This window comes from Squalius cephalus (assembly GCF_949319135.1).
Source record: "Squalius cephalus genome assembly, chromosome: 1".
NCBI classification, from domain to species: Eukaryota; Metazoa; Chordata; class Actinopteri; order Cypriniformes; family Leuciscidae; genus Squalius; species Squalius cephalus.
The window spans coordinates 67,894,118-67,920,667 of NC_137122.1; the positions used below are offsets into that span (position 1 = coordinate 67,894,118).

The 26,550-nt window shown below is 39.2% G+C and overlaps 1 protein-coding gene across 1 annotated transcript in view; it reads right to left on the minus strand.

Moving 5' to 3' along the window:
* Positions 1 to 15,039: 15,039 nt before the first annotated feature.
* The window catches only part of LOC307171881 (sialoadhesin-like), a gene marked incomplete at its 5' end in the record, with an annotated part of 35,433 nt that continues 23,922 nt past the window's right edge, over positions 15,040 to 26,550 (minus strand). The window contains 10 exons of the mRNA XM_079893813.1: positions 15,040 to 15,893; positions 16,013 to 16,069; positions 16,338 to 16,424; positions 19,966 to 20,067; positions 20,568 to 20,681; positions 20,770 to 21,012; positions 21,145 to 21,426; positions 21,502 to 21,672; positions 21,973 to 22,101; positions 22,174 to 22,449. Of these exons, the coding sequence (XP_079749939.1) occupies positions 16,014 to 16,069; positions 16,338 to 16,424; positions 19,966 to 20,067; positions 20,568 to 20,681; positions 20,770 to 21,012; positions 21,145 to 21,426; positions 21,502 to 21,672; positions 21,973 to 22,101; positions 22,174 to 22,449 (1,460 nt within the window). The 3' untranslated portion in view covers positions 15,040 to 15,893; position 16,013. The remainder of the gene's footprint in view (positions 15,894 to 16,012; positions 16,070 to 16,337; positions 16,425 to 19,965; positions 20,068 to 20,567; positions 20,682 to 20,769; positions 21,013 to 21,144; positions 21,427 to 21,501; positions 21,673 to 21,972; positions 22,102 to 22,173; positions 22,450 to 26,550) is intronic.

Consider the following 26,550-nt stretch of genomic DNA (forward strand, 5'->3'; position numbering starts at 1 on the left):
GTCTGTCATAATGAAGTCATCTTCATGTGGCTTATGCAGGAATGCCGGACCTGTAAACCAGTTAGATTTCACGAGTTGCGATGCATGGATAGACCTGGAAGCAATGTCAGCAGGATTGTGCTCTGTGGGTATGTATCGCCATTGCTTTGGTTCTGAAAATTGTCTGATTCTCTGCACCCTGTTGTGGACATAAACGTAGAAACGTTTAGTTTCGTTATAGATGTACCCAAGTACAACTTTGCTATCACTGTAGAAGGTAATAGCATCCGGTTTGAAGTCAATCTCTTGAACAATGAGTTCTGCTACCTCCACTGCTAAGACTGCGGCACAAAGCTCTAATCGGGGTATGGTAGGCTGGTTTTATGGCGTCAGTTTTGCTTTTCCTAAGATGAAGCCAATGCTGATCTGTCCATCTCCATCTACTGCCCTTAGATATGCTACAGCTCCTATGGCTTTTGTAGACGCATCAGAGAAAACACAGATTTCTTTGTGAATTGCCTTTGAATGAGAGATGGGTGTGTAAGGACGAGGAATGTGAAGGTGTTGCAAGTCTTTCAATGAATGTCTCCATGATTCCCACTCACCACGTTTCTCCTGTGGCAGTGGTTCATCCCAGTCTGTTCCTTCAGTGGATAGCTCTCGAAGTAGAAACCTCCCCTGTATAGTGACAGGAGCCACAAGACCGAGAGGATCAAAGAGACTATTGATTATGGATAGGACACCACGGCGGGTGAATGGTTTGTCGTTGACTGATACTTTAAATGTAAATGTATCAGTCGCAGTTTCCCAATTCAGACCAAGGCTGCGTTGTGTAGGCATAGTTGTTCCACTGAGATCGAGGTCTTTGATGTCTTTTGCGTGATCTTCAGTTGGGAATGCTTTGAGTACTTGTAGACTGTTGGATACAATCTTGTGCAGCCGCAGGTTTGATTCGGAGAGGGATGCTTGTGTTCTCTTTAGTAGGTCTATTGCTTCCTCTTCAGTTGGCAAGGAAATTAGTGCATCATCCACATAGAATCCACGTTCCACAAAGTGCCTGGTGTCTGGACCGTGTTGCGGCGCACCCTTCTCTGCTGCTCGTCTTAAGCAGTAAATCGCTACTGCCGGGGAAGGGCTGTTGCCAAAGACATGGACTTTCATCTTGTATTCGACAATGTCCTTGTTAAGGTCGTTATCACGGTACCATAGGAAGCGTAGGTAATCTCTGTGATCTTCTCTCACCACAAAACAGTGAAACATTTGTTGTATGTCTGCCATCACTGCTACACACTCTTTCCTGAAAAGCATCAGGACACCAATGAGGCTGTTATTAAGGTCTGGTCCAGTGAGGAGCACATTATTGAGAGAGATACCTTCATGCTGTGCGCTGGAGTCAAATACTACCCTGATTTGATCTGTTTTTTTGGGATGATAGACTCCGAATAGTGGTAAGTACCAGCATTCATTTCCCTTTGGTAGCGGAGCTGCAAGTTCTGCATGGTCACTGTCGAATAGTTTTTGCATGAAAGTTACAAACTGTTCTTTCATATCTGGCTTCCGTTCTAGGGTACGTCGTAAGGAAGAGAGGCGGCTCAAAGCTTGATCTCTGTTGTTTGAAAGAACTGGCCGTGGAGACCTAAAAGGAAGAGGTGCCACCCAACTGTTGGAATTATCTTGGAAAACGTCTTTCTCCATAATCTTTAGAAAGACTTCATCCTCGATGGAGAGTGCAGGCTTATTGTCATTCTCTGATCTCTTAAATAGAGTCTGGCCGAGATTGTCTTTGCTCATGTTCCAGTGGGTTTCGAAGTCATGAGCTGTATGCAGAGCTGTTAAGTTACTGGTGATCTTTTCTTTAATGTGTACGTGACTTGTACAAGGAATAAACAGTGAGGGTCTTCCATTTTCTAAGATGTTTGTCTTGAAACTGGAAACACTGGGCTTGTGCACATCTCGTAGGCATACTTCACCGACCAGAACCCATCCTAGGTCAAGTTTTTGGCCAAAGGGTGTGTTATGTGGGCCATTAATTTGTTTCCTCACTTTATGAACTCTGAGTATGTCACGTCCAAGCAAAAGGAGGATGTGGGCTTCTGGATCCAGAGCTGGGATTTCGGCTGCAATATGCTTGAGGTGAAGTTGATGGAAAGCAGCTTCAGGTGTTGGAATTTCATCACGGTTGTTGGGTATTTCATCACATTCAATTAATGTTGGAAGCGCAAGACTAATTCCACCATTTGCCGCTTCAATCTGATAGCCGTTTGCTTTTCTTCCTGAGCACTCAATCAACCCAGCACATGTCTTTAGGCTGTAAGGAGATGCTTTGCTATTGATGTTGAATATGTCGAAAAATCTTGACCTGGCCAGAGATCTGTTGCTCTGATCATCGAGCATAGCATACATCTTTACTGCATTCTCAGGATGTCCCACAGGATACACCTTGACAAGACATATTTTGGAGCAAGATTTTGTGGAAAGGCCGTGACAAACTTCAGTGCAGAGGGAGCTCACCTCTTGTGTTGTTGGATTTTCTCCTGCATCCTCCCCGCCATGCTGTAATGGAGGACTTCGTATTTTGGGTGTCCATGAGGGTGGACCAGGATGTAGAGCTGAGTTGTGACTGTCACTGTTGCACTCATCACACTTTAGAGTGATTTTGCAATCGCGAGCAAGGTGTGATGATGATGAGCAGCACCTAAAGTAGATCCCATGCTCTTTTAGATATGCTTTTCGCTCATCGATAGTTTTCAACCTGAAGCCTCGACATTTCCTTAACCCTCTGAGGTCGACAAACGCGCGGGCGCGTTTTGCTGGATTTTCTCCACATTGTAGCACTATAAACTTAAATTACTCAGTCATTTATAGTCATACAGAAAAAAGAAATATAAAAAAAGAATCTGTGATATTTCTCCTTTTGTATGTGTCCACTTACAATCAAACCAAAACATTGTGCTTTTGTAAAATAAAGAAAATAAACAGGGTGTGCGTTCTGCCTCTCCGTCGCGGTGAACTTTTTTTTCTTGAGCACGTCTATAAACTGAAACAAAACTCAGCGAATACTTGTCACACATTTATGAGCCATATACCTTTATAAACATTTAAGTCTGTACTTTTAAATGATCGGATTCAAAACGAAAACAAATATTCTCTGTTTAAGTAATTTGTATAAAACCAACAAGATGTCCAGCTTCTCAAACGCTTCCTCATTACAGTTAATTTGGCCACGCCCACTCGCGCAAAAGATATTCACATGCAAATCTCCACATGGACCGCGTCTCGCTCATTACCTCAACAACAAAACACTTCACTTCACTTTTCGTCGAGTTTGAAAGACGTGCTTGAGCTTACATTGGATTTAGGCTACCTCAGAAGAAAAAAACGCGATTTGAAGACAAGAAAGGTGTAAGGTAAGAAATTCTTACATATTAGTTTGTTATTGTTGCATAAATGTCACGTTGCAGTTGAACTGTTGCTAGATATATGGGGAATATTATAATATTTAGACCCGTGTTTACTGTTACTGTGTTTGTGGATATCTGCTCAAACGTAGATATGTATGTAACCATAATGTTTTATATTTGAGCGCGATCGCGTTTGAATGTATCATATTTTTGATAGCGATCGCGTTTGAATGTATCATATTTTCCTGCGCGATCGCGTTTGAATGTACACATCATATTTTGGATGAAAGCAAAACGCACCAAACGGCTTCATGTTTTTATTATTATCTCATTTCATATCATCATAACGGATGGAAACATTTGAAGTAACATGATAATCAATATATTTTTCTTTAGCTTAGTTGTTACTGAAATCTTTTTGAAAATATATATAGGCTGCTATATTGTTATTATTTTATGCAGCACTGCGCATAGCCTATACCTACAAGGCACAACAAACCTGGTGTTCATTATATAATATATTGTTGGAAACATTTGTGTGAGTGTGTGTGTGTATTCTGTGAATTTTAAAAAGCAATTTTAACAAGAAAAATCTAAAATGTATTCCCAAAATCGTGCAGGCCTTTCTCTTGATATCAGTATGTTCACTTTTTTATTATTTTTTTCAGGGCCTAGATGCCACTGAGTCCTGCTGACTTCAACATTCACAGTACATGCCTCTGTACATGAACATGGTACTTTTTTGTTGTGTATCTTTGGATTATGTTGTGTTGTAAATAAATCCAAACAATTTTAAAAGCCATTCTTTTTTAAATCTCCTCATTCTTTGTGCAAGGGTGGTCAGAATGATGGGCCCTGATAAGCTCCTAATAGGGCCATTAGGGAGGTTCTTTGTCTTTCTCAGGTGTGGAAAGCTTTCATATTAATGAGATGATCCGCCCCTTCGCATATTGCTTTATCACACAAAACACGTCGTAAAATTTTTAAATCAATATATTGTCTTCTCTGAATGAGCAGTCAGGGTGATTCTCACATAGTTTTAGAGCAAATATTCTAGGCTACGTCATACAATTTTCAAAAGTCTTGTGAAGAAATAATCAGTATGGGTTTCATGACCTTATTTCAGTGAGAATTTATTTTTGTATTTTCACAAACCACGCATAAATGTCATTATCTCAAAACTACAAACTTTTACATACATGCTGCTGATATATTATTGTAGCAGAGTTTGTGCTGAATACAGTGTAATTAGACTTTAGCCATGAAAATGTCACAAGTAACAGAAATAACCACAAATGTCAGAGCATGTCAGAACACCTCCAGGGCCCAGAAAACAGCTCAGACCTCAGAGGGTTAAAGGGTGGGGTTTGTTGTGTATGGGACAGTATTTGGCTAGATCATCTTTAGAAGGCGTTTTGTCTTGAAATGCACTATGAGAGATTTCAGTTTTGTGTACCAACACTGGCGTCTTGAAGTTAGAGCGGTTTACAGTGAGTCCTTCATACTGTGAGCGACAACTACTAGAAAAGGCGAAGCTGGGATCGTTACGTGTTTTAGCATGATTGCAAATGAACTGAGTAAAGAACGAGAAAGGAGGGTAAGTGACACCAAATTCTTCTTTGAACTTTGAGCCTTGAGAAATCCATTTCTCTTGTAAGGTATATGGCAGTTTTTCAACGATGGGCCTAATGCCGCGAGCAGTGTCTAAGTAGGCTAAACCTGGTAGAAAGCCGTCTTCTTTGGCTGAGAGCAGCTCCATTAAAAGATCTCCAAGCTCTCTTAGTTTGAGGTTGTCTTTACCTGAAATCCTGGGAAAACTGTCTAACTTCTTAAACAACGCACTTTCGATTACTTCAGGTGAGCTGTAGCATTTCATCAAGTCTGTTCCAGACCATTTTCAAGGCTGTGTCTGGGTTTCCTATGTGAACTGCCCTGAGACTTCTCACGTATTCTGAAGATTCTTTACCAAGCCACTTTGACAACAAGTCTAGCTCCTCACTGGCTGTAAGACCCAAGTCTTTGATTGTGTTGATAAAAGAGGACCTCCAGGCTCTGTAACTTTCAGGGCGATCATCAAAGCGTGTTAAACCACTGCTCACCAGCTCACGACGTGCAAAATATTTCACTAGGTCCATCATGCTTGAAGTTTCTGAGTGTTGTGGCAAAGATCTGGATACACCACTACACTTAGCCTGTTGCTGCCATTTTTTGCTGAATGGTGTTTCTATCGACTCCTTTTTCATGTTTCTTGGGAGTTTTACTTGTTGCAGTTTTGGTACTCTTAGAGATGAAGATGTAGAACATGCATCAAGTACGACATACTGGTTATCATTCACATGCACTATACTTGGTTCAGTTTGAAAAGTAAACTGGTTCTGATCCTTTACTTGGTCTGGTTCAGATTTGCGATCATGAGACTGATCAGCGGCTAAGTCGGCCTGCTCACTGAGATATGTAGCTTGGTCCCTGACATAATCACAAACACGTTTTTCTGTGCTTTGTGCTGATGAAGAGTGACATTTCCTTTCATATGGCTCCTCATCCTCTAACTCTGCTGCTGCTTCTAATATATATGCTTCTGCACTAGCAGCTGCAGCCTCTTTTTCCAGATGTAGGGCTTCCAAGTTAGCTTGTAGCCTGGCTGAGTCCACCTTAATTGCAATTTCTCTCTCTGAAAAGGTAACTCGTGCACCTTAGCTCTAGCACGTGCTGCAGCAACACCAACTGAAGATCTTGAGGATCTTGAAGTTCTTAGACTGCCCCCCCCCCCCCCCAGACCAGAGCCAATTAATGCCTGTCTTGTGCTTTGAAAAATAAAAAAAAATTACAGAATTCATATTTTCTCATTTTATTTGTCTTATCTTATAATTTTTGTAAGTATAATAAGTAAGTTAAGAATAAATTATTTTTAATTACTGTATTGAAAAAGAAGATCATTTTCTCGCGACTGGCAGACCTCAAAGTATCGCGGTACGTGAGTGGACTCTCTTCTCGTTCTGTTCCCGCTTTAGTCTACATGCTAAATAAACAAAATGGACATTCGTCGTTTTTTTAATAAACCCACTAGTAAAAGTGTGGAGTTTTCTAACTCTGACACTTCAACCATCAATTCCACTGCTGCTACTGACACAGCAACCGAGGCCGCATCTGAGAACAACAAAGCCGGCCTGGGATCCAGCAGCACCGCCACCGTGTCAGCGGAGTTAGCCGCTCAACCTGCCGCATCTGGATCTGGATACGTTGACCTCGGGGAGAAAGCTATTGGGCCGAAAAAGCCCATACTTTCTTCTTTCCCTAAGCGCCTAATTGGAAATGTTAATTGTGCCTTCTCTACATTTTACTATCACAAGTTCCCATGGATGGAGTACTCAATTTCACTGGATTCGGTTTTTTGTTTTTGCTGTCGCCACTTTTCTTCAAATATTCCAAGATCAGACGCAGACGAACTATTTACAAAAGTGGGAGCTCGGAACTGGAAAAAACTGTCAGAGAAGCTGACAAAACACGCTTCGTCACAGGTACATTTAAATAGCATGAAGATGTGGGAGAGCTACAAACAGGCTGGTGCATCGGGATCTGTGGCAGCACAGCTGTCACACAGCCATCAAAGCACAGTAGAAAAAACAGACAGTACCTGTACAAATCCATTAATATTATAAAATTGCTTGCTAAATTAGGCCTCCCTTATGCGGACATCATGAAGATACTGATGCAGAAGCAAGGGGGAATTATTTAAGCATATGTAATTTGTTTTCAAAATACAAACCCTGATTTCGAATCTATGCAGTCCAAATATTTTAACTGCACAAGCCGAGACTTTTAGAATGAAATAATTGCATTGTGTGCAGAGCTCTTTCGTGAAGAAATTTCCAAGAAAGTACACGAGACTGGTTTTCTTGCTGTTATTGCTGATGAAGCAAAGTCCTCAAAGACTGAGCAACTTTCTGTTTGCATTAGATACACAGAGGGACTTCTGATCAAGGAGCGATTTATTTGCTTTGTTGACTGTTCCAATTCTCGCGATGCTGCAGGGATTGTTTCTGGCATTAAAGAAGGATTGCAGTCGTGTGGGCTGAAGGACATTCCCATAATTGCTCAGGCATATGACGGAGCCTCTGTTATGTCGGGGCATTTGAGTGGAGTTCAGCAACGGATCAGAGAGGAATTCCCCTTTGCTGTGTATGTGCATTGCATGGCACATAAACTAAATCTCGTACTCGTTGAATCATGTACTGTGAACAGAGACATTAAAACGTGTCTAAATGTCATCGACAAACTATACTCCTTGCTTGCAGAGCCAAGCAACCATTGCAGATTTCTCATGATGCAGAAAACACTGGCTCTTAAACCAAAAGAGCTAGTTCAGCAAAGTGAAACACGATGGGCTTGCAAATATAGGTGTGTTTCTGCCGTCAACTCGCTGTTTGAAAGAGATGGAAGAAGAGGGAGAAAAGTGGTCTGTGAATGCAAGTGAGTTGTATAACCACATGACAAGTCTCCGCTTCATTGCGTCATTAATTGTTCTCGAGGAAGTTCTCAGAGTTGTACATGTAACACACAAACGTCTGCAAGGTGCAAGTACAACCATGGCTAATGCGGCCTCAGCAGTCAATAGTCTGATAACACTGATAACACAGATTTCAACTGAAGCAACGGCCCTGAGTGTGGCATGTGATGCTGTATTCAATTGTGACTAGAACGGCATCGGTCCTTTTCTAAGCATGTATGCGAGCTTTAAGATTCACCCTCAGCTTGTGACAGCTGAAATGGATCTTGTGAAATGTGCAATCGCATCGCCGATCACCCTTAAAAAACTTCAAGATGAAGTACGGAAGGATAGATATCCAAACTTTTACCGTCTGCAGCAGCTTGCACTCACACTACCAGTTGGCTCTGCTACGTCAGAAAGAAGTTTCTCAGTTATGAGAAGAATCAGAAACTGGCTCCGATCTGCAATGGCTCAGGACAGATTCTCGAATCTTTCCCTGCTGCATATAGAGAACGACTTGACTGCAAATTTATCAGAAGAGAAGATAGTGGACATCTATGCAACTCGGAAAAAGAGGCGGCTTCTTCTGCATTAGGTAAGATATGTTTTAATGCTATTCTTTGTATAGCAGTCCTTGTTCATTGTAAATGTATTTTAAATGTAGATGGTATGATATATGAAATATGGTAACCCATATAAAAAAATCTGAGCTCGTGGTCTGCCGGAGGTGCCCCCCCCACGCACAAAAGTGAAACTCCGCCTATGAAGGTATGTGAACATCCATCCATTTATTCTCTACAAGGCTTCTCCTCTTTCCACTCTTAGGGTAAATTTACATAACAACGATAACATGAAAAGTTTTGCGTACATATGACAAGAAAGTCAAAATGATCCCGTTCACATGGATCCGCAAAAAACAAGCGCTGTATTATTCATGCCAGGCCAGTAGTTGGTGATGTGACTTTGTAAAGAAACCATTGTTGTTGTTTTGGTAAATCACTAACTCATGCCTGAAAATGACCATTGTCGTGTAAATGAATGTCCAAATTGCATAAAAGGTTTTCAGTTATTAGCTGAAAATGGTGTCATGTAAACACCCCTTAAAAATAAAGTTTTCAAAAGGGTGTCACAGAACAACCATTTTGAGTCCCTAAGCACAATACAAACCCCAGTGTTAAATCAACACTGCTCAGAGCACATATGGTCCCACTCTACAGAGTGTTAAAATTAACACTGAAGCAGTGTTGAAGTTAATGAAATAATTAAGTTAACACTGAAGCAGTGTTGAAGTTAATGAGGTAATTAAGTTAACACTGAAGCAGTGTTGAAATTAATGAGATAATTAAGTGATTAATTAAGTGATGATTGGCCATTAGTGGTGACACCTGATGATAACAAGCAGACTCACTGAAGGAAAGAGAAACACAAGAACTACTGACTTCGAGCCATTATTGCACTTATTATTTTACCAGTTTGACTTTATTTCTGTCATACATCTACTCACAGTCTTATTTAGATTTAACAGAAGTTTAGATGATAATGTTTTATGGAATGTTTCGTTTCATGTCACCATTATGGTGACCAGTGTTTGCTTTAGTTGGGCTCTTGACCCTTTCCTTTTTAACATTAGTATTTATCTGGCTGCTCCAACTCTGTGCTTATAGAGCATATGTGTTGTGGCAAAAGAAACTATGATTTGGGCTGTGTTTCCTGAAAGCATTGCAAGCCTAATTTGCTCGTACAGACCATTTGTTGCAGTTGGTCTGCAATCAAGTAAGGCTTAAGATGCTTTTGGAAATGCAGCCCTGGTTATGATTTGATGATGAAATTACTAGTGACCTGATTCAATGATGGCACCCATCATTATAAACTGATTATCCAAGTTTTATAAATTTTTCACTACAGTAGTTACTTCCAGCAATGTTTTAATGATCTGAGAATTTTAAAATCACACACAGACATCAAGAATCTACATATGAATCTCAACAATGGTGACAATCAAACAAATGCTTAATGTTGCAGTGCATGATGGGAGCCACCAATCAGAACGCATCAATGGCTCACATCATGCATTGCAGCATGAATAAATTATGCAGCTGAACTGTCCTGTAATTTTCATTGTTTGCTTTTATTTTGCTATTGTTTTGTTCTGACTTTAGTAGCTTGTTTTGTGATGTTCAGAGTTGATCTGTTTGTCACTAGTTTGTTTTTTGTCACCATTGTTGAGATTCATATGCTGATTCTTGATGTCTGTGTGTTTTAACACAATAACTTCTTTGCACAAAGTATTTTCAAAAATTTTCATATTGCTGTTGGATCTCAAACTGTAGAATCTCAGAGCTACAATCACCAATACTAAAACTAGACATCAAGCATATAGTCAAAGATTTAGACTCTGAATGACATCAGTGAATCAGGTCACTACATGATGATAATGTCATTATCAAAACATATTGTGAGCAGGTCATGTTTTCTCTTGCAGTAACAAATGTGCTTTATAAACACAATGATGGAACAGTCAGAGAAAAACTAATATTAACAAAATGAAAAGGGTCAAGAGCCCAACTAAAGCAAACACTGACCACCATAATGGTAACTTGAAAAGAAAACTTCCATAAAACATTACCGTCTACTCTAAACTTCTGTTGAATCTCAAGAACTTTTGTATGTATGACAGAAATAAAGTCAAACTGGTAATAATAAATGTAACAATGTGTAATGGCTCAAAGTCAGTTGTAGTTCTTGTGTTTTTCTTTTTTCTGTTATTGTTTTTTCTCTTTCCGTCAATTATTCTGCTTATTAACATCAGGTGTCACCACTAATGGCCAATCACTTAATTAATCACTTAATTATCTCATTAACTTCAACACTGCTTCAGTGTTAATTTTAACACTCTGTAGAGTGGGACCATATGTGCTCTGAGCAGTGTTGATTTAACACTGGGGTTTTTACAGTCTAACACTTCTTAAAAAAAAAGTTTAGTTAAAAACATTTTAATAATCTATAGAATATTTTACCACTTTTGTGCATTTGAAAGGTTCCATGGATATTAAAGATTCTTCATGGAACCATTAATGCCAATAAAAAACTTATTTTTTAAAAGTCCATCAGAGCACATACAAGGTCTGGATGTGCTGCGTAAGAATAAGAAGTCTTTGGGCCAGTCATAATATTCTGATGGAGATGAAGCTGTTTGCAGTAGCGCTGCTGCTTTTTAATTGTTTTTCAATGTAAACTGCAGTACTCAGCATGTTGGGATACATGTAAAATGAAACCGGTTTATGTGTTGAATGTCAGGAAGACTGATAGTCTCAGTTGGCTTTTTATTGTTTACTTTAATGGTATGAAAATCTGGCACTTTGGGGGGTAATGTACAGCATTCTGTTGTTCATGTGTTGGTAGGAGCAGATCACAAAAAAACTTTTTGTTTGAAAAAAAAAGAGGAAGACCTTTTCTGCTTTCATTTTCATTTCTTTCTGAATGTTGAGTCTGTTATCATCATCCTTTATCTGACCGCTTAAGACTTGGGGGGAAAATATTTGACATTTAACCAATAGAATTGTTAAGAGTTGTTTTCTGCAACACCTTAAAGTTTATAATGATAATTTAGTGATCTTCAGGGAAAATGACACTTTATACAAGTGGACGCTTGCTACTTCCTCAAGAAAGAATATTGTCTAATTACTTCCAATGATGAAGCTTAATCAGAGAATTTGCACTGCCATTAATATTTTCCAAAATATCCAAAGTGTAAGCTCAGGTGTGCATCAGTGTATAACATAAAATTAACTTACGTACATAAAATATTATTTTAGTTTTGTAAAAAAAAATAAAAAAATAAAATGCAGTTGAAAAGAGTTGAAGCATCCACAGCTAAAAACGGCTTCATATTTTCATCAAAACCATGCTACATTTTATATTTCAGGATTCAAAAGAACAGCATTTATTTGAAATAGAAATCTTTTGTAATATTCTAAACATCTGTTATGTTTGTACACTTTCATAACAGTAAGACAGACACTCAGATCGGAGCTTAGCTTGAACACGTCTTTACTGCAATTATACCACTCTCCACTAGAGCGCACCAATACAGAGTAACTTTTAGACTGCTGACTCATTACACAACAATCCCTCCCCTCCAGCCATAATGTACTTTCTTCAAGGTGCACAGAATTACATTGAACACTCGTATACAGAACAGTCTCTTTTCCTCTGGTGTCATGACGGCATATTCGTCCAAGCACTATGAGGTTACTGCACTCTGTGTGGTATTTTGAGCAGAGATAAACCTGCGTTGCGGTTGCGTCCAAAAGCTGATCAATATGTCTATGCTAAACCATGTCAGTACCCACTAGTACAGTGTAAGTGAGAGGTCCAGTCTTAGACAATATTGTACCGATATGCCACTTTGGGTGGGATTGTCTATAATCTCTAGCAAGCACATTTTTGACCAACTTGCAGGGTAGTGAGCGCAGATCGTTTCGGATTTTGGACGTGATGTGAATGAAGAATTCTTCACATAAAGAGTGTGGCTGGAGACTGACATGTCGTTGAGTGAGCTGAGTTCCTATAGGCCAAGAGAAAGTTTGCAATCTTTTCTTGCAGTGGTACTCTCCCCCCTCCCATGGACTGGAACATTTCAGGGACTGAATAAAGCGTTCAGCCAGGCCATTCGTTGCAGTGTGGTAAGGAGCAGATGCATCGCACTTAGTTTCATTGCCCATAACAAATGACTGGAATAGGCTAAATGCCAACAGCTGTTGTGACATACTTCTGCTGAAATGTCAGCCACTGCGAATACGTCCGTTAGCCTAAGCGTCCACTTGTTCTGGTAGGTAGCTGATACGCTAGTTGACATTAAAAAAAAAAGTCGAAGTTTAAATACCAGAGAGTGTCTGGCACAACTGCCGAACACTGCTGTGTGTTACAGTGCCAGGCATCTGGAAAGTAAAATACTGTGCTTAGTTTTTTTTTCACTTTTCCTGCCAATGAGGAGCTGAGGCGTAAGTGGATCGCCGCTATCCGCAGGGACAAATTCACTGTAACGCCTCACAAGACCGGGGGTTTGGGAGAGGATGGAAAGACCGCCGCCATACACCGGACCACATAACATTCACCATCCCCATGCAACACGACTATGCGTCGAAACCTGAAGCTGCAGTCATTGATTTGGTGTTGGAGGAAAATCACCTGTTACGCCAACAGATCGAGGGCCTTACACTGAAGCAGCGGTTCGGCATTCACCGCTTTGTGCCTCGGACAAGGATATCAGGTTCTTTACATGGTAAGTCTAGACAGGTAGGCTAACGTGTGTGTGTGTGTGTGTGTGTGTGTGAGAGGGATGGAGGAGGTTGTAAAGTGGAATATATCAGGGCAAGGGGGTTGTAACGATTGGAAGAAGCAGTGAGTCAGGAGCACACATCCCTAGAAAAAAGTTTTTGGAATTTAGAATTTTTTTACGCCATTACACCGTTTAGAGCTTAAGAAACAAATGAATAAATAAATAAATAAAAACATTTGAAAAATTATATTTTATTCATATTTTATGCAATATCCTCTGTAGAGGACACCAGAACTAATGTGTTTTAAAAAAAATAAAATGACATGTATAGTTAAAAACAATGGTATTTTTTTATTCACCAATCAATATTAGGTTTAAGTTTTTTTTTTAACCAAACTTTGTTTAAAGATGATTTTCAACTGTTATGAAAGACACAATGGAATGGATTGATATACCATTTTACTTTATGCAATATGTGCGTAAAATGGCCATCCGTGGGTTTTGCCATTCAATACAATGTATCTATACACTGTATCTAATTTGCATATTAATGTGTTCTTCGTGCAACATGTGATGAAAAAAGAAGTGTAATAATGGGAGTAATGATTGGCAACATTTCCATAATAATATTGAATAATTATTAGGCATATTGATATGTAATGTCTTTGCCTATTCACTTGTTTTGTCTCCCAAAATGATAAACATGATTTAAGTCCTTGTGTCCTCTACAGTGGACATGTAGAAATCAATGCCCTGTTTTGTAACAGAAAATCATATTTTGATTAGAAACCCCAAACATTATCCTGAGATTTATAACAAACAACTTTAAAATGAATCCTATTTAAATGATAATTACAAAATATTATCATATTTCCATAAGAGTGCAACATTTGATCACTAAATTAATCTCAGTCATTTTTCAAGACCAAGGAGAAGTTGTTGCCATGGTGAAACCTCAAAACATTTGGTTTTGGTGCAAAGCCCTGAATGTCCTCTTTACTGTGACATGTGATGTCAGAGAAATTCACTAAAATATAATGTCCTTTTGCAGAGGACAACAGTCTATTCCTGGGTCCCAGGAGGTTTGATTGCAGTATTTGTATTCTGTCAGGAAAACTCTTGTGGTGTAATAGTAACACTGCCACCCATGGGTGGAGTCTCCAGGTGCAAGTCCTGGCAAGAGTTTGACATCCATTTGGGTAGCTAGTCCACTAGTTTTGTACCAAAACAATTTTGCACAGATACATTTAATTAAAGTTATGTGTGTACATTTTGTGTAGTTAATTATGAACAGTTATTAATAGAGTATCTGTATTCCATTTCTTTAGGTTTGCATCATATGATCTACTGATGTGTTTCTGGGGTTTGATTGCAAACTCTCTACCATCCATGGTCACTGTTCAACAAGCACAAAGAGGAGCTCTCACAGAGTCAAATGCTACAACCCATTCTCTGCAGCCCATTGGTGAGTTTTTCCTATTTTTGAATTACCTTGCCCTTGGGTCTATTATGGATGGTCTATTATCCCCCCTCCCTCTTTCTGATTCATGTAATTGTGTTTACAGTTGCTTGCTTTTTTATTGTGTTAGAATATGTATTGTTTAAAAAAAGGCCCTTTTGGCCCTCCATATTAACACCTAGACCAAGTCTTCACGATCCTGATGTGTCAGTATTAAACTTTGCAAGTTACAACCTATAATTAGAACTGTCTGGAATGAAAGTAGGGTATATATTTTTAAATGATAATAACAATAACATGGGCTAATTGAGAATATCTCGGAATGTTTGATAGTATTTATTAATTAATGGGCTGTATAAGAATATTTAAGTAAACTTGGGGTTGGTAAGATGCTTTTTTAACGTTTTTGAAAGAAGTCTCTTATTCTTCAGGCAAATACATTTATTTGATCAAAAATACATTAAAAGCAGTAATGTGAAATATTATTACAATAAAAAGTAAAATTCTACCTGCAAAAACAAACAAACTTTTGAATGGCACTCTAGGCTATATACAAAACTGAGAACAAATCTCCAAAAACCTACTCTCGAAAGCTTTTTTTGAAAACATAAATAGCCTAGGACATAAAGTAAGCCGTAAACTTTTGACCAACGCTTTTTATTTTTATTTATTTTTATTTATTTTTTGATTGCTGGATACTAATTTTTAAGACTGCATGAACAAAGAGCTTTTTCTATCCAATAAAATATTTCGAGCATAGCTAGAAAAAAAAGTAGTTTCACTATGTACATTTTTGTTTAAAGACAACTTTTCCAGCCATGAAAATCACAATTTTAACATTCTGTGATATTTCCATGACCATGGGAAGCTGTACAAATACATTTAAAATCAAGGATACAGAAATAAAAAATGGAAATCTGTCCCTTACTCAACAGTCAGAAAAGAAATAGACTTACACTGAATATTATATTCCCTCAGTTGTCAAATGATAAGCTGCTGCTGCTGGTATTAACAAATATAAAAACACATGTGCAGTGCTAAACAATACTAGCTTATTTCTAATGAATAATCAGCTCAATGCTTTTCAAATATTAACATGCTTTGTCTCTGAAGCACATGAAGGCTTACTAATGCTACAAAAAGTTCTGGTAAATCCACTGTCTTGATGATCTTGGTCTTTCACTTCTCAACCAACAGTAAACTCATCAGAATCCTGGGATTGAAAGTTTCTCCTCCGGGCATCTTTTTTAACCTGAGCATACGTCACATCACTAGATCCAGCATCTGAAAATATATCAGTGAATTCAAAATTCATAATTTTTATATACAGTTTTTAAATGACTTTCTTAGATTCTCAATAATGCATGTACATTTTCAGTGGTTGTTTTTATTTTGACACTCACTTTAATCCGTTTCCAGCTTCAGTTTAGAGTAAATGTCGTCACTCTCAGTTTTATTGCCTAGAAGATGCCAACAGTTCATATCACTAGTGCTTACTGTATGTCCATCAGTGGTATGAAATATGGCATTATAACATGCTAATCAACACATATTATTTAGTGTTCTATTATAATTTTACAGAGAGGATCATTTTATTTTAAAATAAAATGACCAAATGACCTCAAAATACACAATTTGCATGCAATGTCCTTTTTGGATCAGATCTGTTTCACAGCAACAAAACCACATCATAAAATCATAAGAGCAGAGACTTTTATTTCCATTTACCTTTGTTTGCTTTCTTTTTCTTCTGTTTCTTTGTAGATTTGAGTTCAATCTCAGCATATGTGATCTCAGGCGGCACACTTACACAGTCTACAATGAACAACAGAGAAAGAAATAAGACACTTGGTTTAACTCGATTTGCTCTAAAAAATGACTGTGATACAAAAAAAGATGGATTTGATTTCCAATTTATTTAGAAAAGAATACTGACCTCATCATAATGACATAAAATACCTTGACCTTAACTATTTTTTTCATTATGACAATAATTAATTCTACATTTACAATAAACTGCCAGGTGTCAGCTTTCAAATGAGATCATACTTGTGTTTTTAGTGCAAAGGGATCATGAACTGTATCTGTTTCAGTTTGGGTATGTCATTTCTGGGGATTTTTCAAAAGTGGGGTTGCAGCTTAACAGGTTAATTACCTGTACTTATTTCTTTATTAGTATTTGTATCAACAGAGTCATAAATATGTGAAGTTCCTGTAATAAATGAATACATGAATTAATTTTCAATAATACATAGTATTATCTTGTATATGAAATCGTACTCGGTTACGTAACCTCGGTTCTCTCTAGAAGAGGTTCTCTCGTATTGCGTAAGTTTCTTACGCTACGGGTAAAGTTGTCTTTTCTCGAGATCTGAAGCCAAAAAATTATCCTTAATTTTGTATTTATTGTCAACGCAGTGTGGCAGCCAGCAGACCATAGCAGGCTGTATCAGCGTGCTCATTGGCTGTCCTGCGGCAACTGCAGCAGCCTATCGGTGAGTCCTGCATGATGTCGCGCCCTCCACGCGTCACAGCCCGCCAGAATGGGTGTGGCTTAGCGTATACAAGGAAGGGCTCAACAGGCTGAACTCTGGTTTTCATTGACTGAAGCGAATAAGCTTGTGGCGCAAGCACGGCAAGTTACGCAATGCTCGTTCCCTCTTCTAGAGAGAACCGAGGTTATGTTAGGTAACCGAGTACGTTCTCTTACGAGAGGTTCTCTCGTATTGCGTAAGTTAGCTTACGCTACGGGAACCCCTTGTCAACGCTGTGCGCACCGAGCATCCACTGCATGAGTCCCGGGGAAGCCCGGGGAACACAAAACATGTGGGAACAGGCGGCCAGCAACGTGGGCCAGCACATGTAATAAGCACTTCATAGGAATACAGAGCGGCTCTGCCGGTCTATGTATAAACGTGTGGAGAAAAGGTGGCCAGCAGCGCGGGCCAACACAAGTACATAAGCGCATCACAGGGGAATACAGAGCGGCTCCGCCGGTCTATGTATAGAGAGTATCACCCCCTTGTGCAGCTCAACCAGAAGAGCTAGTAGTTACATGAGAGTAGCCTGCACATGAACAACTGGGCAGAACATACACATCACTTAGACTGATAAAAGTTTAATTGGGAACTTCCAGGTTATAAAACCTCAAGAATATAGAGGGGGAGGCCCAGCCTGCCGCCATACAAATCTCATGAATAGAAATCCCGCTGGACCAAGCCCACGACGAAGCCATGCCTCTAGTGGAATGGGCTCTGATGCCCAGAGGGCACTGCAGGTGTTTGGACGCATAAGCTGCTGCGATAGCGTCCACTATCCATCTGGACAGGCTATGTTTCGAGGCAGTTCGAGACCCTTGGTGCGCCCACCAAACGAAACAAAGAGCTGCTCAGAACGCCTGAAGGCGGCGGAGCGCGTGATGTAAACACTCAGCGCCCTGACGGGGCATAGGAGGTTATCACTGTCCTCGCTATCGGATGCTGGCAGAGCCGAAAGGGAGATGATTTGCGCCCTAAAGGGGGTACCAGTCACTTTGGGGATGTAACCGTGTCTCGGTTTGAGGATGACTATGGAGTCATTTGGTCCGAACTCAAGACATGCGGGGCTAACAGATAGTGCGTGTAGATCCCCCACACGTTTTAATGATGACAGAGCTATCAGAAAAACGGTTTTGAGCGAGAGGTATTTTAGGTCCATGGATTCTAACGGTTCAAAGAGATACACTTTCAGGGCCTCTAGGACCAAAGAAAGATCACAAATAGGAACCGAAGGGGGCCGTGGGGGAATCATCCTCCTGGCTCCTCTAAGGAAGCGGATGATGAGCTCGTTCCTTCCTATCGCACGGCTGCGCGTCGACTCCGCGAACGCTGCAATAGCCGCCACATACACTTTGAGCGTGGAAGGGGACCTGCCCCTGTCCAACAGCTCTTGTAGGAAGGAGAGCACCCACGAAACCCCACACGTGCGTGGGTCCAGGCTCTTTGTAGCGCACCATTTGGAGAACACTGACCATTTAGACGCGTAGAAGGAGCTCTAGACTGTGTGATCGTGTTCACGACCCCTTCTGGCAAGGCAGCGGGTATCCGTTGATTATCCACGCATGCAGAGACTAGCGCTCTGTATGGGGATGCCAAATCGATCCACCGGCTTGAGAGAGAAGATCTTTCCTCACCGGGATCGGCCATGGGGCTACGAGCCTCACCAGCTCTGGGAACCAGGTTTGGTTCTCCCATCGCAGGGCTATGAGGAGCACTGAGTGGCGTGTTTCCCTGATCCTCTTGATTACCTGTGGTAACAGCGAGATCGGAGGGAAAGCGTACAGCGGGCAGCTGGGCCAGATTTGGGCCAACGCGTCCTCGCTCTTCGAGAGGAATCTCGGGCAATGAGCGTTGTCTTTTGACGCAAAAAGGTCGACTTCCGCTTTGCCGAAAAGGCGCCACAGTGACTGGACTGTCTGAGGGTGCAGGGACCATTCTCCCGGGGGAATGTTGTCCCTGGACAGCCTGTCTGGGCCGACATTCTCACAGCCAGGAATCTTGACCTGCTTGAGTCTCCCTGGCTCAACCCTCCCCTCCCGTCCCTCCCTGGTCACCAAGGACTTTCTGGCCCGCTAGGCGGGTACTGACTGGACTGGCTTCCCTTCCCTTCCCTCCCTGTCTTTGTGTTTTGATCTGTCTGTCTGGTCCATTGTTGTGTTCGGTTTGTATGTCATGTTCCTGTTTTGCTTTGAGGGGGGGTGATGTCAGGTTTGACATTGTTCTGACATTCCCAGTTTGTCCTTTGTATGTTTAGTTTGGTTTATTGTGAGCACATGGCTTGTCTTGTATTCCTTGTGCCATGTGCTCTACTGTCAATTGTCTAGCCCCTCCCATCTCGTTACCTGATAATTGATTAATCTTCCCCACCTGCTTTGTTCATTACCCTCTTTTGTTTGCTCCCTATTTAGTCTCCCTGTGTTTGCAGTCCTGTTCTGGTTCATTGTCCATGTTTCCCTCGTGTTTCCTGTTCCCGCCTGAGATCTCTCTTGTTTTCCCCCACGGGGTAGTTTTTGTTTGTAGTTTTGGTGTTGCCTTTTATTTACTTAATAAACATCCTTATTTCTGCACTTGTATCCTCGCTTCACTTTTGACCATTCCGTGACAACTAGACATAATATTTCATACAGAAAATAAAATATATTTTGTTATGCAGTTCTTGGACAAATAAAACCAAATGACAAGTTCAATATATGTATATGTAAGACCCGAAATATTATCTAGTTGTGAAATATGTCCTGTTAGTTAAAAGTTACACCTAAGTGTCTTTTATCTCAGCTTGTAAAGATGTATGTATTAATGGGTAATGAGTAAAGACTGACCAGACAGCAGTGTCATGTCTCCGGCTTCACTCTGGTTCTGCTCTGATTTCTGACTGATGTTCTGCTGTTGACTGACAGGAGACGGAGACTCAGATCTTACACCTAGTCAGACACAAAATATGTGTGTATAATCTCTTTCATGTATACATGTTTAAGAATGACAAAGTGTTTAGTTTTTATTTCTTTTTCACATTATGGTTGTGTCCAAAACATTAATTTGCCTCACTGCCTGCTGTCTTCATAGGCAGAAAATAAAACCTGATAAATTACTAATTTGGAGAGTTTTACACATGCAGTAACTCTGTATATCAAACAACTAGTGGACAAGATGGAGGACTTGCAGTTTTAATGATTTCAATATAGATTACGTAAATATTTATCAATACTTTTCAGTATTGAAGTAACAAATTATGGTTTCCCTGACCAGCTGAAATCTGCCCAGAAACCTTCTGAAACCAGCAAACATACCAGCTTTACCAGGTTTGGAAACCAGCGAGGACCAGAAAACCAGCTTAGACTGATGTTTGGCAGCTCACAAGCGTTATGAACAAAGCTAGTGTCTGAAAATCTGTCACTGAATTTTAATATGTCAGATGATGAACCTTTGTTGTTTCTGTAGCGCCACAGGAGGACAATGAAGACAATAATCAAAACTGCAACAGTCAGTCCTGCAGTCACTCCAATTATCACGAGATGGAGACCATTAGATCTTGAGTCTGGAGAAAATGAGATACATATATATTTGATATCTATGGGTAAATTGTGCAGGAACATTTCCACTATATTTATAGTTCTTACTCTCACCTCTGACTGAGATCCAGCTCTTGGGAGACTCTCCTCTCTCTGGGTGTTTGCAGTAGTAGAAACCCTCATGTGACTTTGAGACAGTAGGGATGATCATCTCTGTAGTTTGATTCTGGATGAGTGATCCATCTTTATAGAAATCAGCACTGAGGTTTGATAGGGTTGTATATTTATATAAACAGCGTAGAGTCAGCTTATCTCCTTCAGTCACAGGATGAACAGGACTCTCCAGAATCACACCAACTACAGAAACACAGGAGACATATCAACAACGTGATGAAATAATAAAAAACAGAAGACAAATCTAAAATTAAAAATGTATATATTAATTATAAACTGCTAGTGAAATGAATAAAAACAGAAACACAGACTCACAGTGTACAGTGATATTAACAGGATGATAGTGCTCTCCAGATTCAGACTGACACCAGTAAACTCCAGTGTCTGATGGGACAGTGGAGTTGATTGTACATGTAGATCCTGTTTGTGATCCCCACACTGATGATGAACAATCTTCCAGCCGCCCGCGGTCTGTGTATCTTCTCACTGTCCATCCATCAGAGTTACTCTGGTCCTCACAGCTCAGAGAGAGAGAGTCAGATGTGAAGTGTTGAGTTCTGCTGGGACTGATGGTCAGAGACACTGGAGGAGAAACGCCTGACAAGACAATTACAGCTAGAATTTGGAAATGGTCTTTATTAAAGATGATTTAAACTATATATGTGAACTCACCAGTGACCCACAGTGGTTGTGTGTTGCTGTATGTTGTGTTAACGGCTGCTTTATCTCTCTCTGCTCTGCACACATACACTCCTGTGTGTTTTAGATCAGCAGAACTGACGGTGTGTTTTCCTCCAGCTCCTCTGCTGCTGTCTGAGAGGAGCTCATAATCACTCCTGCTCCCTGTAGAAAGTGAAAATGTGTAGATTTCACTTTAAATTACATTTTTAACTAAACTTAAACCTGAATACACTGGTTTACATAACCCAAATTACCCCATTGTGTTTAGGTTGTTTTATTCAGGGTTTGATCAATGGCTCTTATGTTGTTACAGAGCAGTGACTGTAAATGAGGGATTGGGATCTCAAAGTAGGTTTCACTGCTTTAGTGTTGCCCTTAATACCCAGTCTGTGTCTGGCTTCAGACATATTAAATTATATATTTCACTTCAGTATAATTCAGATGAAGCACATTATAACTGACCTGAGAGAGTTACAGTGAACCAGCTGAATGTCCAGCCTGTAGAGGAGCCGTTAACCTCACAGATCAGAGTCACTGGATCTCCTTCAGTCAACCACTTCTGAGGAGAAACACTTAAAACTGCTCTGGGAACTGAAATAGAGACATCACTCATTAATAACATGTTAAACTTGTGTGTGTTTATGAAGAGATGAACAAACTCACCTGATACTGTCAGTGTAACTCCAGCACTGTGATGTGATGTGCGTGATCCTTCAGTCTCTGTCCCATAACAGAAGTATTTACCTGCGTCAGACTCAGTAACAGAACTGAATGTGTGTTGCTGTCCTTCACTGAAAACACTGGCTGAACCGTCTTTATACCAGTTGTACCTCCAGCTAGTGACTCCTCCATCATATATGTCACATCTGAGAGTGACTGTCTCTCCTCTGAATACATGATGATAATCAGGTGTAATGGTCACTCTGGGTTTTGGTCTTTCTGTAGAAAGACAACAATTAACAATAAAAATAGTGTGATAATATAATAAAATAAATACAAATAATAAAATGTGCTGTTTTTTATTGTACGAGCAGTTACAAAACACTAAATCAAGTTAAACTGAAGTGTTGTTCTCTATGTTTATTTAGTGTCTTATAAATCATTTTCATATAGTGTTCTCAGAGCAGTTCATTATGAGAGGTAAAACACTTGCCATGTATTGTCACTGCTACTGGTTCACTGTAATGTGTGTTATATCCTCCTCTTCTTGCTCTGCATTTGTACACTCCTCCATCAGAGACTTTCACAGAATAAATTGTTTTAGTTGCAGCTTCAGGAGATTCAGTGTTTGAGTCTTTACTCCAGAGAAACTCCCATCCATCCCGTGACTGATCCAGCTCACATCTCAGAGTAACTGAGTCTCCAGTGAACACTGGACTCTGTGGCCGTACAGTCAGAGTTGGTTTGGGAACATCTGTCAATATAAAGTCATGAGATGTGAACGTTTTTCAGCAGATCTCATTCTCTCACTGGTAAATTATTCATATATTTTGATTTCATAGACAATGTAAGAAAAAAGGTCAACATTATGGGACAATGCAAAAACTTAAAAGACAATAGAGGTTCAAAGCCACAATCTCTGTGGCTTGTTTGGAACTATTATCATTGGAGAAATAGAGCAAAAACAGAGAATATTTGGAATATTATGTCTAAAATTTCACATCACAATATTCACTCTTTGTTTACTGAACTGTTTTAAAAAATCATCACATTTGCAATCGCGCCAATATTATGGAAATATTTTTTAATATCATATGTTATAATTATAAAAATAACTCATACTAGGGCAATTTTTATATTAATTCTGCTGGCATTTTGCCCCCAACCCCCTGATAACATCTGACCCTGCTTTAAGAGAAACATAAAACACGACAAAACATTAACAATTTTCTATGTTGTTTTTCGTCATTGGAAAGAACGACATATTTGGCTTTAAAGTATGATTTGAAAGAAATGTGGCAAATGTTATACAAAACATATGCATTATCATTTGAATGTTGACAACATTAAGCTACATTTGAAAACATAATTGTGTATAAAGAGGCATGCTGTTTTGACCAATATTCTCTCTAGATTTAACAATAGTCAAATTAACAAACATGTCAAACAAGCCATAGCTTACTTTTAGACGTGGTGAATGAAGTTCGACTGTTCGAGGTTGTGATGGTCGTCCGATATCCCTTGCCAGTTACTATGCGTACAATATTCTTGTATGAATATGGTCAATTTTAGTGTTTATATCCAAAAAGAAACGATGCTGGGAGATGTTTTTGTATTTAGCGCGCTCACCGCGATGTTTTCATGGGCTTGTGCAGCATCACGCAATCGCGCAGAATCTGATGACTGGCGTCAATGGTTCCGTTGCTTTCATTTTGTTCATCAATTGATGTTGCGATGATTTATATAAAAATGTATATCAAGTCATTCTCGAGTCATACAGTTCAAGTCAAGTCAAGTCTCGAGTCATTGGATCTCAAGACAAAGTCAAGTCGAGTCATTTTCTTAATTTAGTCAAGCAAGTCTCAAGTCCTTAAATTTGCGACTCGAGTCTGACTCGAGTCAAGTCATGTGACTCGAGTCTCCCATCTCTGTAAACTGGTATAGTTTCTGACCAGTAGGTGGTGCTGTAACCAAACCTGCATCTGCTCAGATAAATGGACATGCAAAGATATATTCAATATATCAATTCAAAGATAATCTTTGGTTTTGGAGGATATTTGGTCAATGATATAAAGAGATATTTGTTCAGTGTTGCACATGATGGATAAAAAGGGCTGTTTTTGGAGTTATAGTGAGTTCTTCACCCAATTTAATTTTAATTGTGAGAAAGTTATTATAAGTATTCTTTTACTGATGATTAGAATGGTAAAAGTTATATCTTCTATTTCCCCTTCTACCTAAACGTAAAGATGTGCATTTTAAAATGATGTGTGATCATTAGACAAGGAAGGAATTTCTAAGATTAAAATTGAATGTGGATTCAAACACTTGCCAAATTTGTAATAATAATATTGAAACTTTTGATCATTAATTTTTAAAATGAATTGTAATTCATTTAAAATGTAATTTGGTTAAACCTTTTTGGACTGAGGTATTTACTTGGTTAATATAAAACAAAAAATATTTTTTTTCCATCTATTACTTGGGATATGGTGAAAGTTGGAATACATTGTTGATAACTAGCCTACTCATGTTCAAATATTTGTAAGAACACCAGCTCAAATATGAGGGGAATGTACAGTTATTGATTTACTAATTTTCATTTATGAATTGAATGAACCCTAACCCTAACCCTAATTATTAATAAATCAATAACTAATCATACTGGCTATCACTTACACAATTTAAAATTACCCAAAAGGTAATACACAGCCCATATAGTTGGATCTCTGTATATAAACAATCAATCACAACGAATTACAATTAATTATAAATGCACAGAGGGCTATATCAAATCTTGTGAATGCCTACCAAATCAAATTGTATCAGATAATCCGTCTGTCCGCCAGGCGAATCATGCGATGTTATTATCAACTCTCAATAAGAGATATTCTTAGAAATTCTCAAGAAAATGTATTCTCTTGGCCACAGAGAATAATTGTCTTGTTCACGAGATTATTAACTGGTAGGTCACTCACGAATTTATCGAGCTTGTAACTATAAGATCGAACACATTTAAGAGGCTTTGTTCTGTGAGCAGCAAACAGAGACAATCAAGAGTATAATCAGTTTTAATAAAATGCGATTATAAAGGTAACGTTACAACTACATCTAACAAAGAATATATGTGACAGTAAAATGAAAGGAAAATAAACAGAAAGGAAAAACAGCAGATTGCAGAGTGGTAAACAAATCACAATGTATAGCCTTTGAGAACCATCAAAGTGTAAAAATCACCTTAAACAGGTAAATGTAATACGCATTCAAATCTTGGTAAGAGATCAAAAATACTTGCATCGAAAACCTTGTGGTTGGAGGTGGACGGCGAGTAGCCGATGCCTGCGTGTCCGTTTGAAACGGTCTTTGGTTCTTCCTGAGTGCGCGTCGGAGCGGGAGTTTCAAAACGGTTCACGTGTGAGCTGCTAAGACTTGATTTAAGTTCGTTTCACTTTGAGGTGTAAGTGAAGGAACACTAGACTATTAAAACAAGAAGTCGGAGTTACGACTAAAACAAAACAAAGTTTAAGTAATATAAAATGAAGAGACTCGTACGAGAAAGAAAAATAACGAAAGAGCAGGAACAAAACAAGACGAAAGAAAATACAGAACTCGAACTGAACGCGGAGTGTAACCGCTTTTCTAGGGTACAGAAATTCCAGGCGGGAGAAAAGTTCTTTGTCTCACTTATGAGTTCGATTTGCATGTTTTATGGCAGTCTTAGGATCATGCCATTTCTACGTTAAACAATTATAACTGTAGTAAAATGCATTTTATAATAATTTGGTACCCATATCTTTCCTACGGGTATATGGAGGTTCAATTCAAGACCACATTTGGTATGTTTAAAAGCTACGGCATAGAAATGACTTCTTATTCTGTAAAATAAGCATTAAGAGTTCAACTAACAATCTAGGAATAAGATTAACCCAAAATGTGATGTACATTTACAAATGGGAATGAAAATTGGACTTTTAAAAAGATCCACATGGCATATCTATGATTGCAACAGTGTGCACATCTGAAACATTATTCCTTTACGGTTTACAAGAATACAAAAACCCATCACAGAGAAGAACAATCGTGGAAAAGAGAAATTACATTCAGGTTTACATATTTCTTCAATGGTTATACATATAAAATATCTAGGATGAACACTTTAATTCTGCTCCTCTGCCAGAATCTCAGTGAGATTCCTGGCTTGTTACAATTCCGTTAGGGTTATAAAAATATAAAAGTATAAAAGAGTAGATTGAGGACCACTTCACCCACAACGACTCTGACTCTTTACTAACCCTAAACTAACAGTCTACTAATACTCAACTAATACTCAAATGAAAGTTAGTTGACATGTAGGTGCTGTTTCACTCAGTCAACAGAATG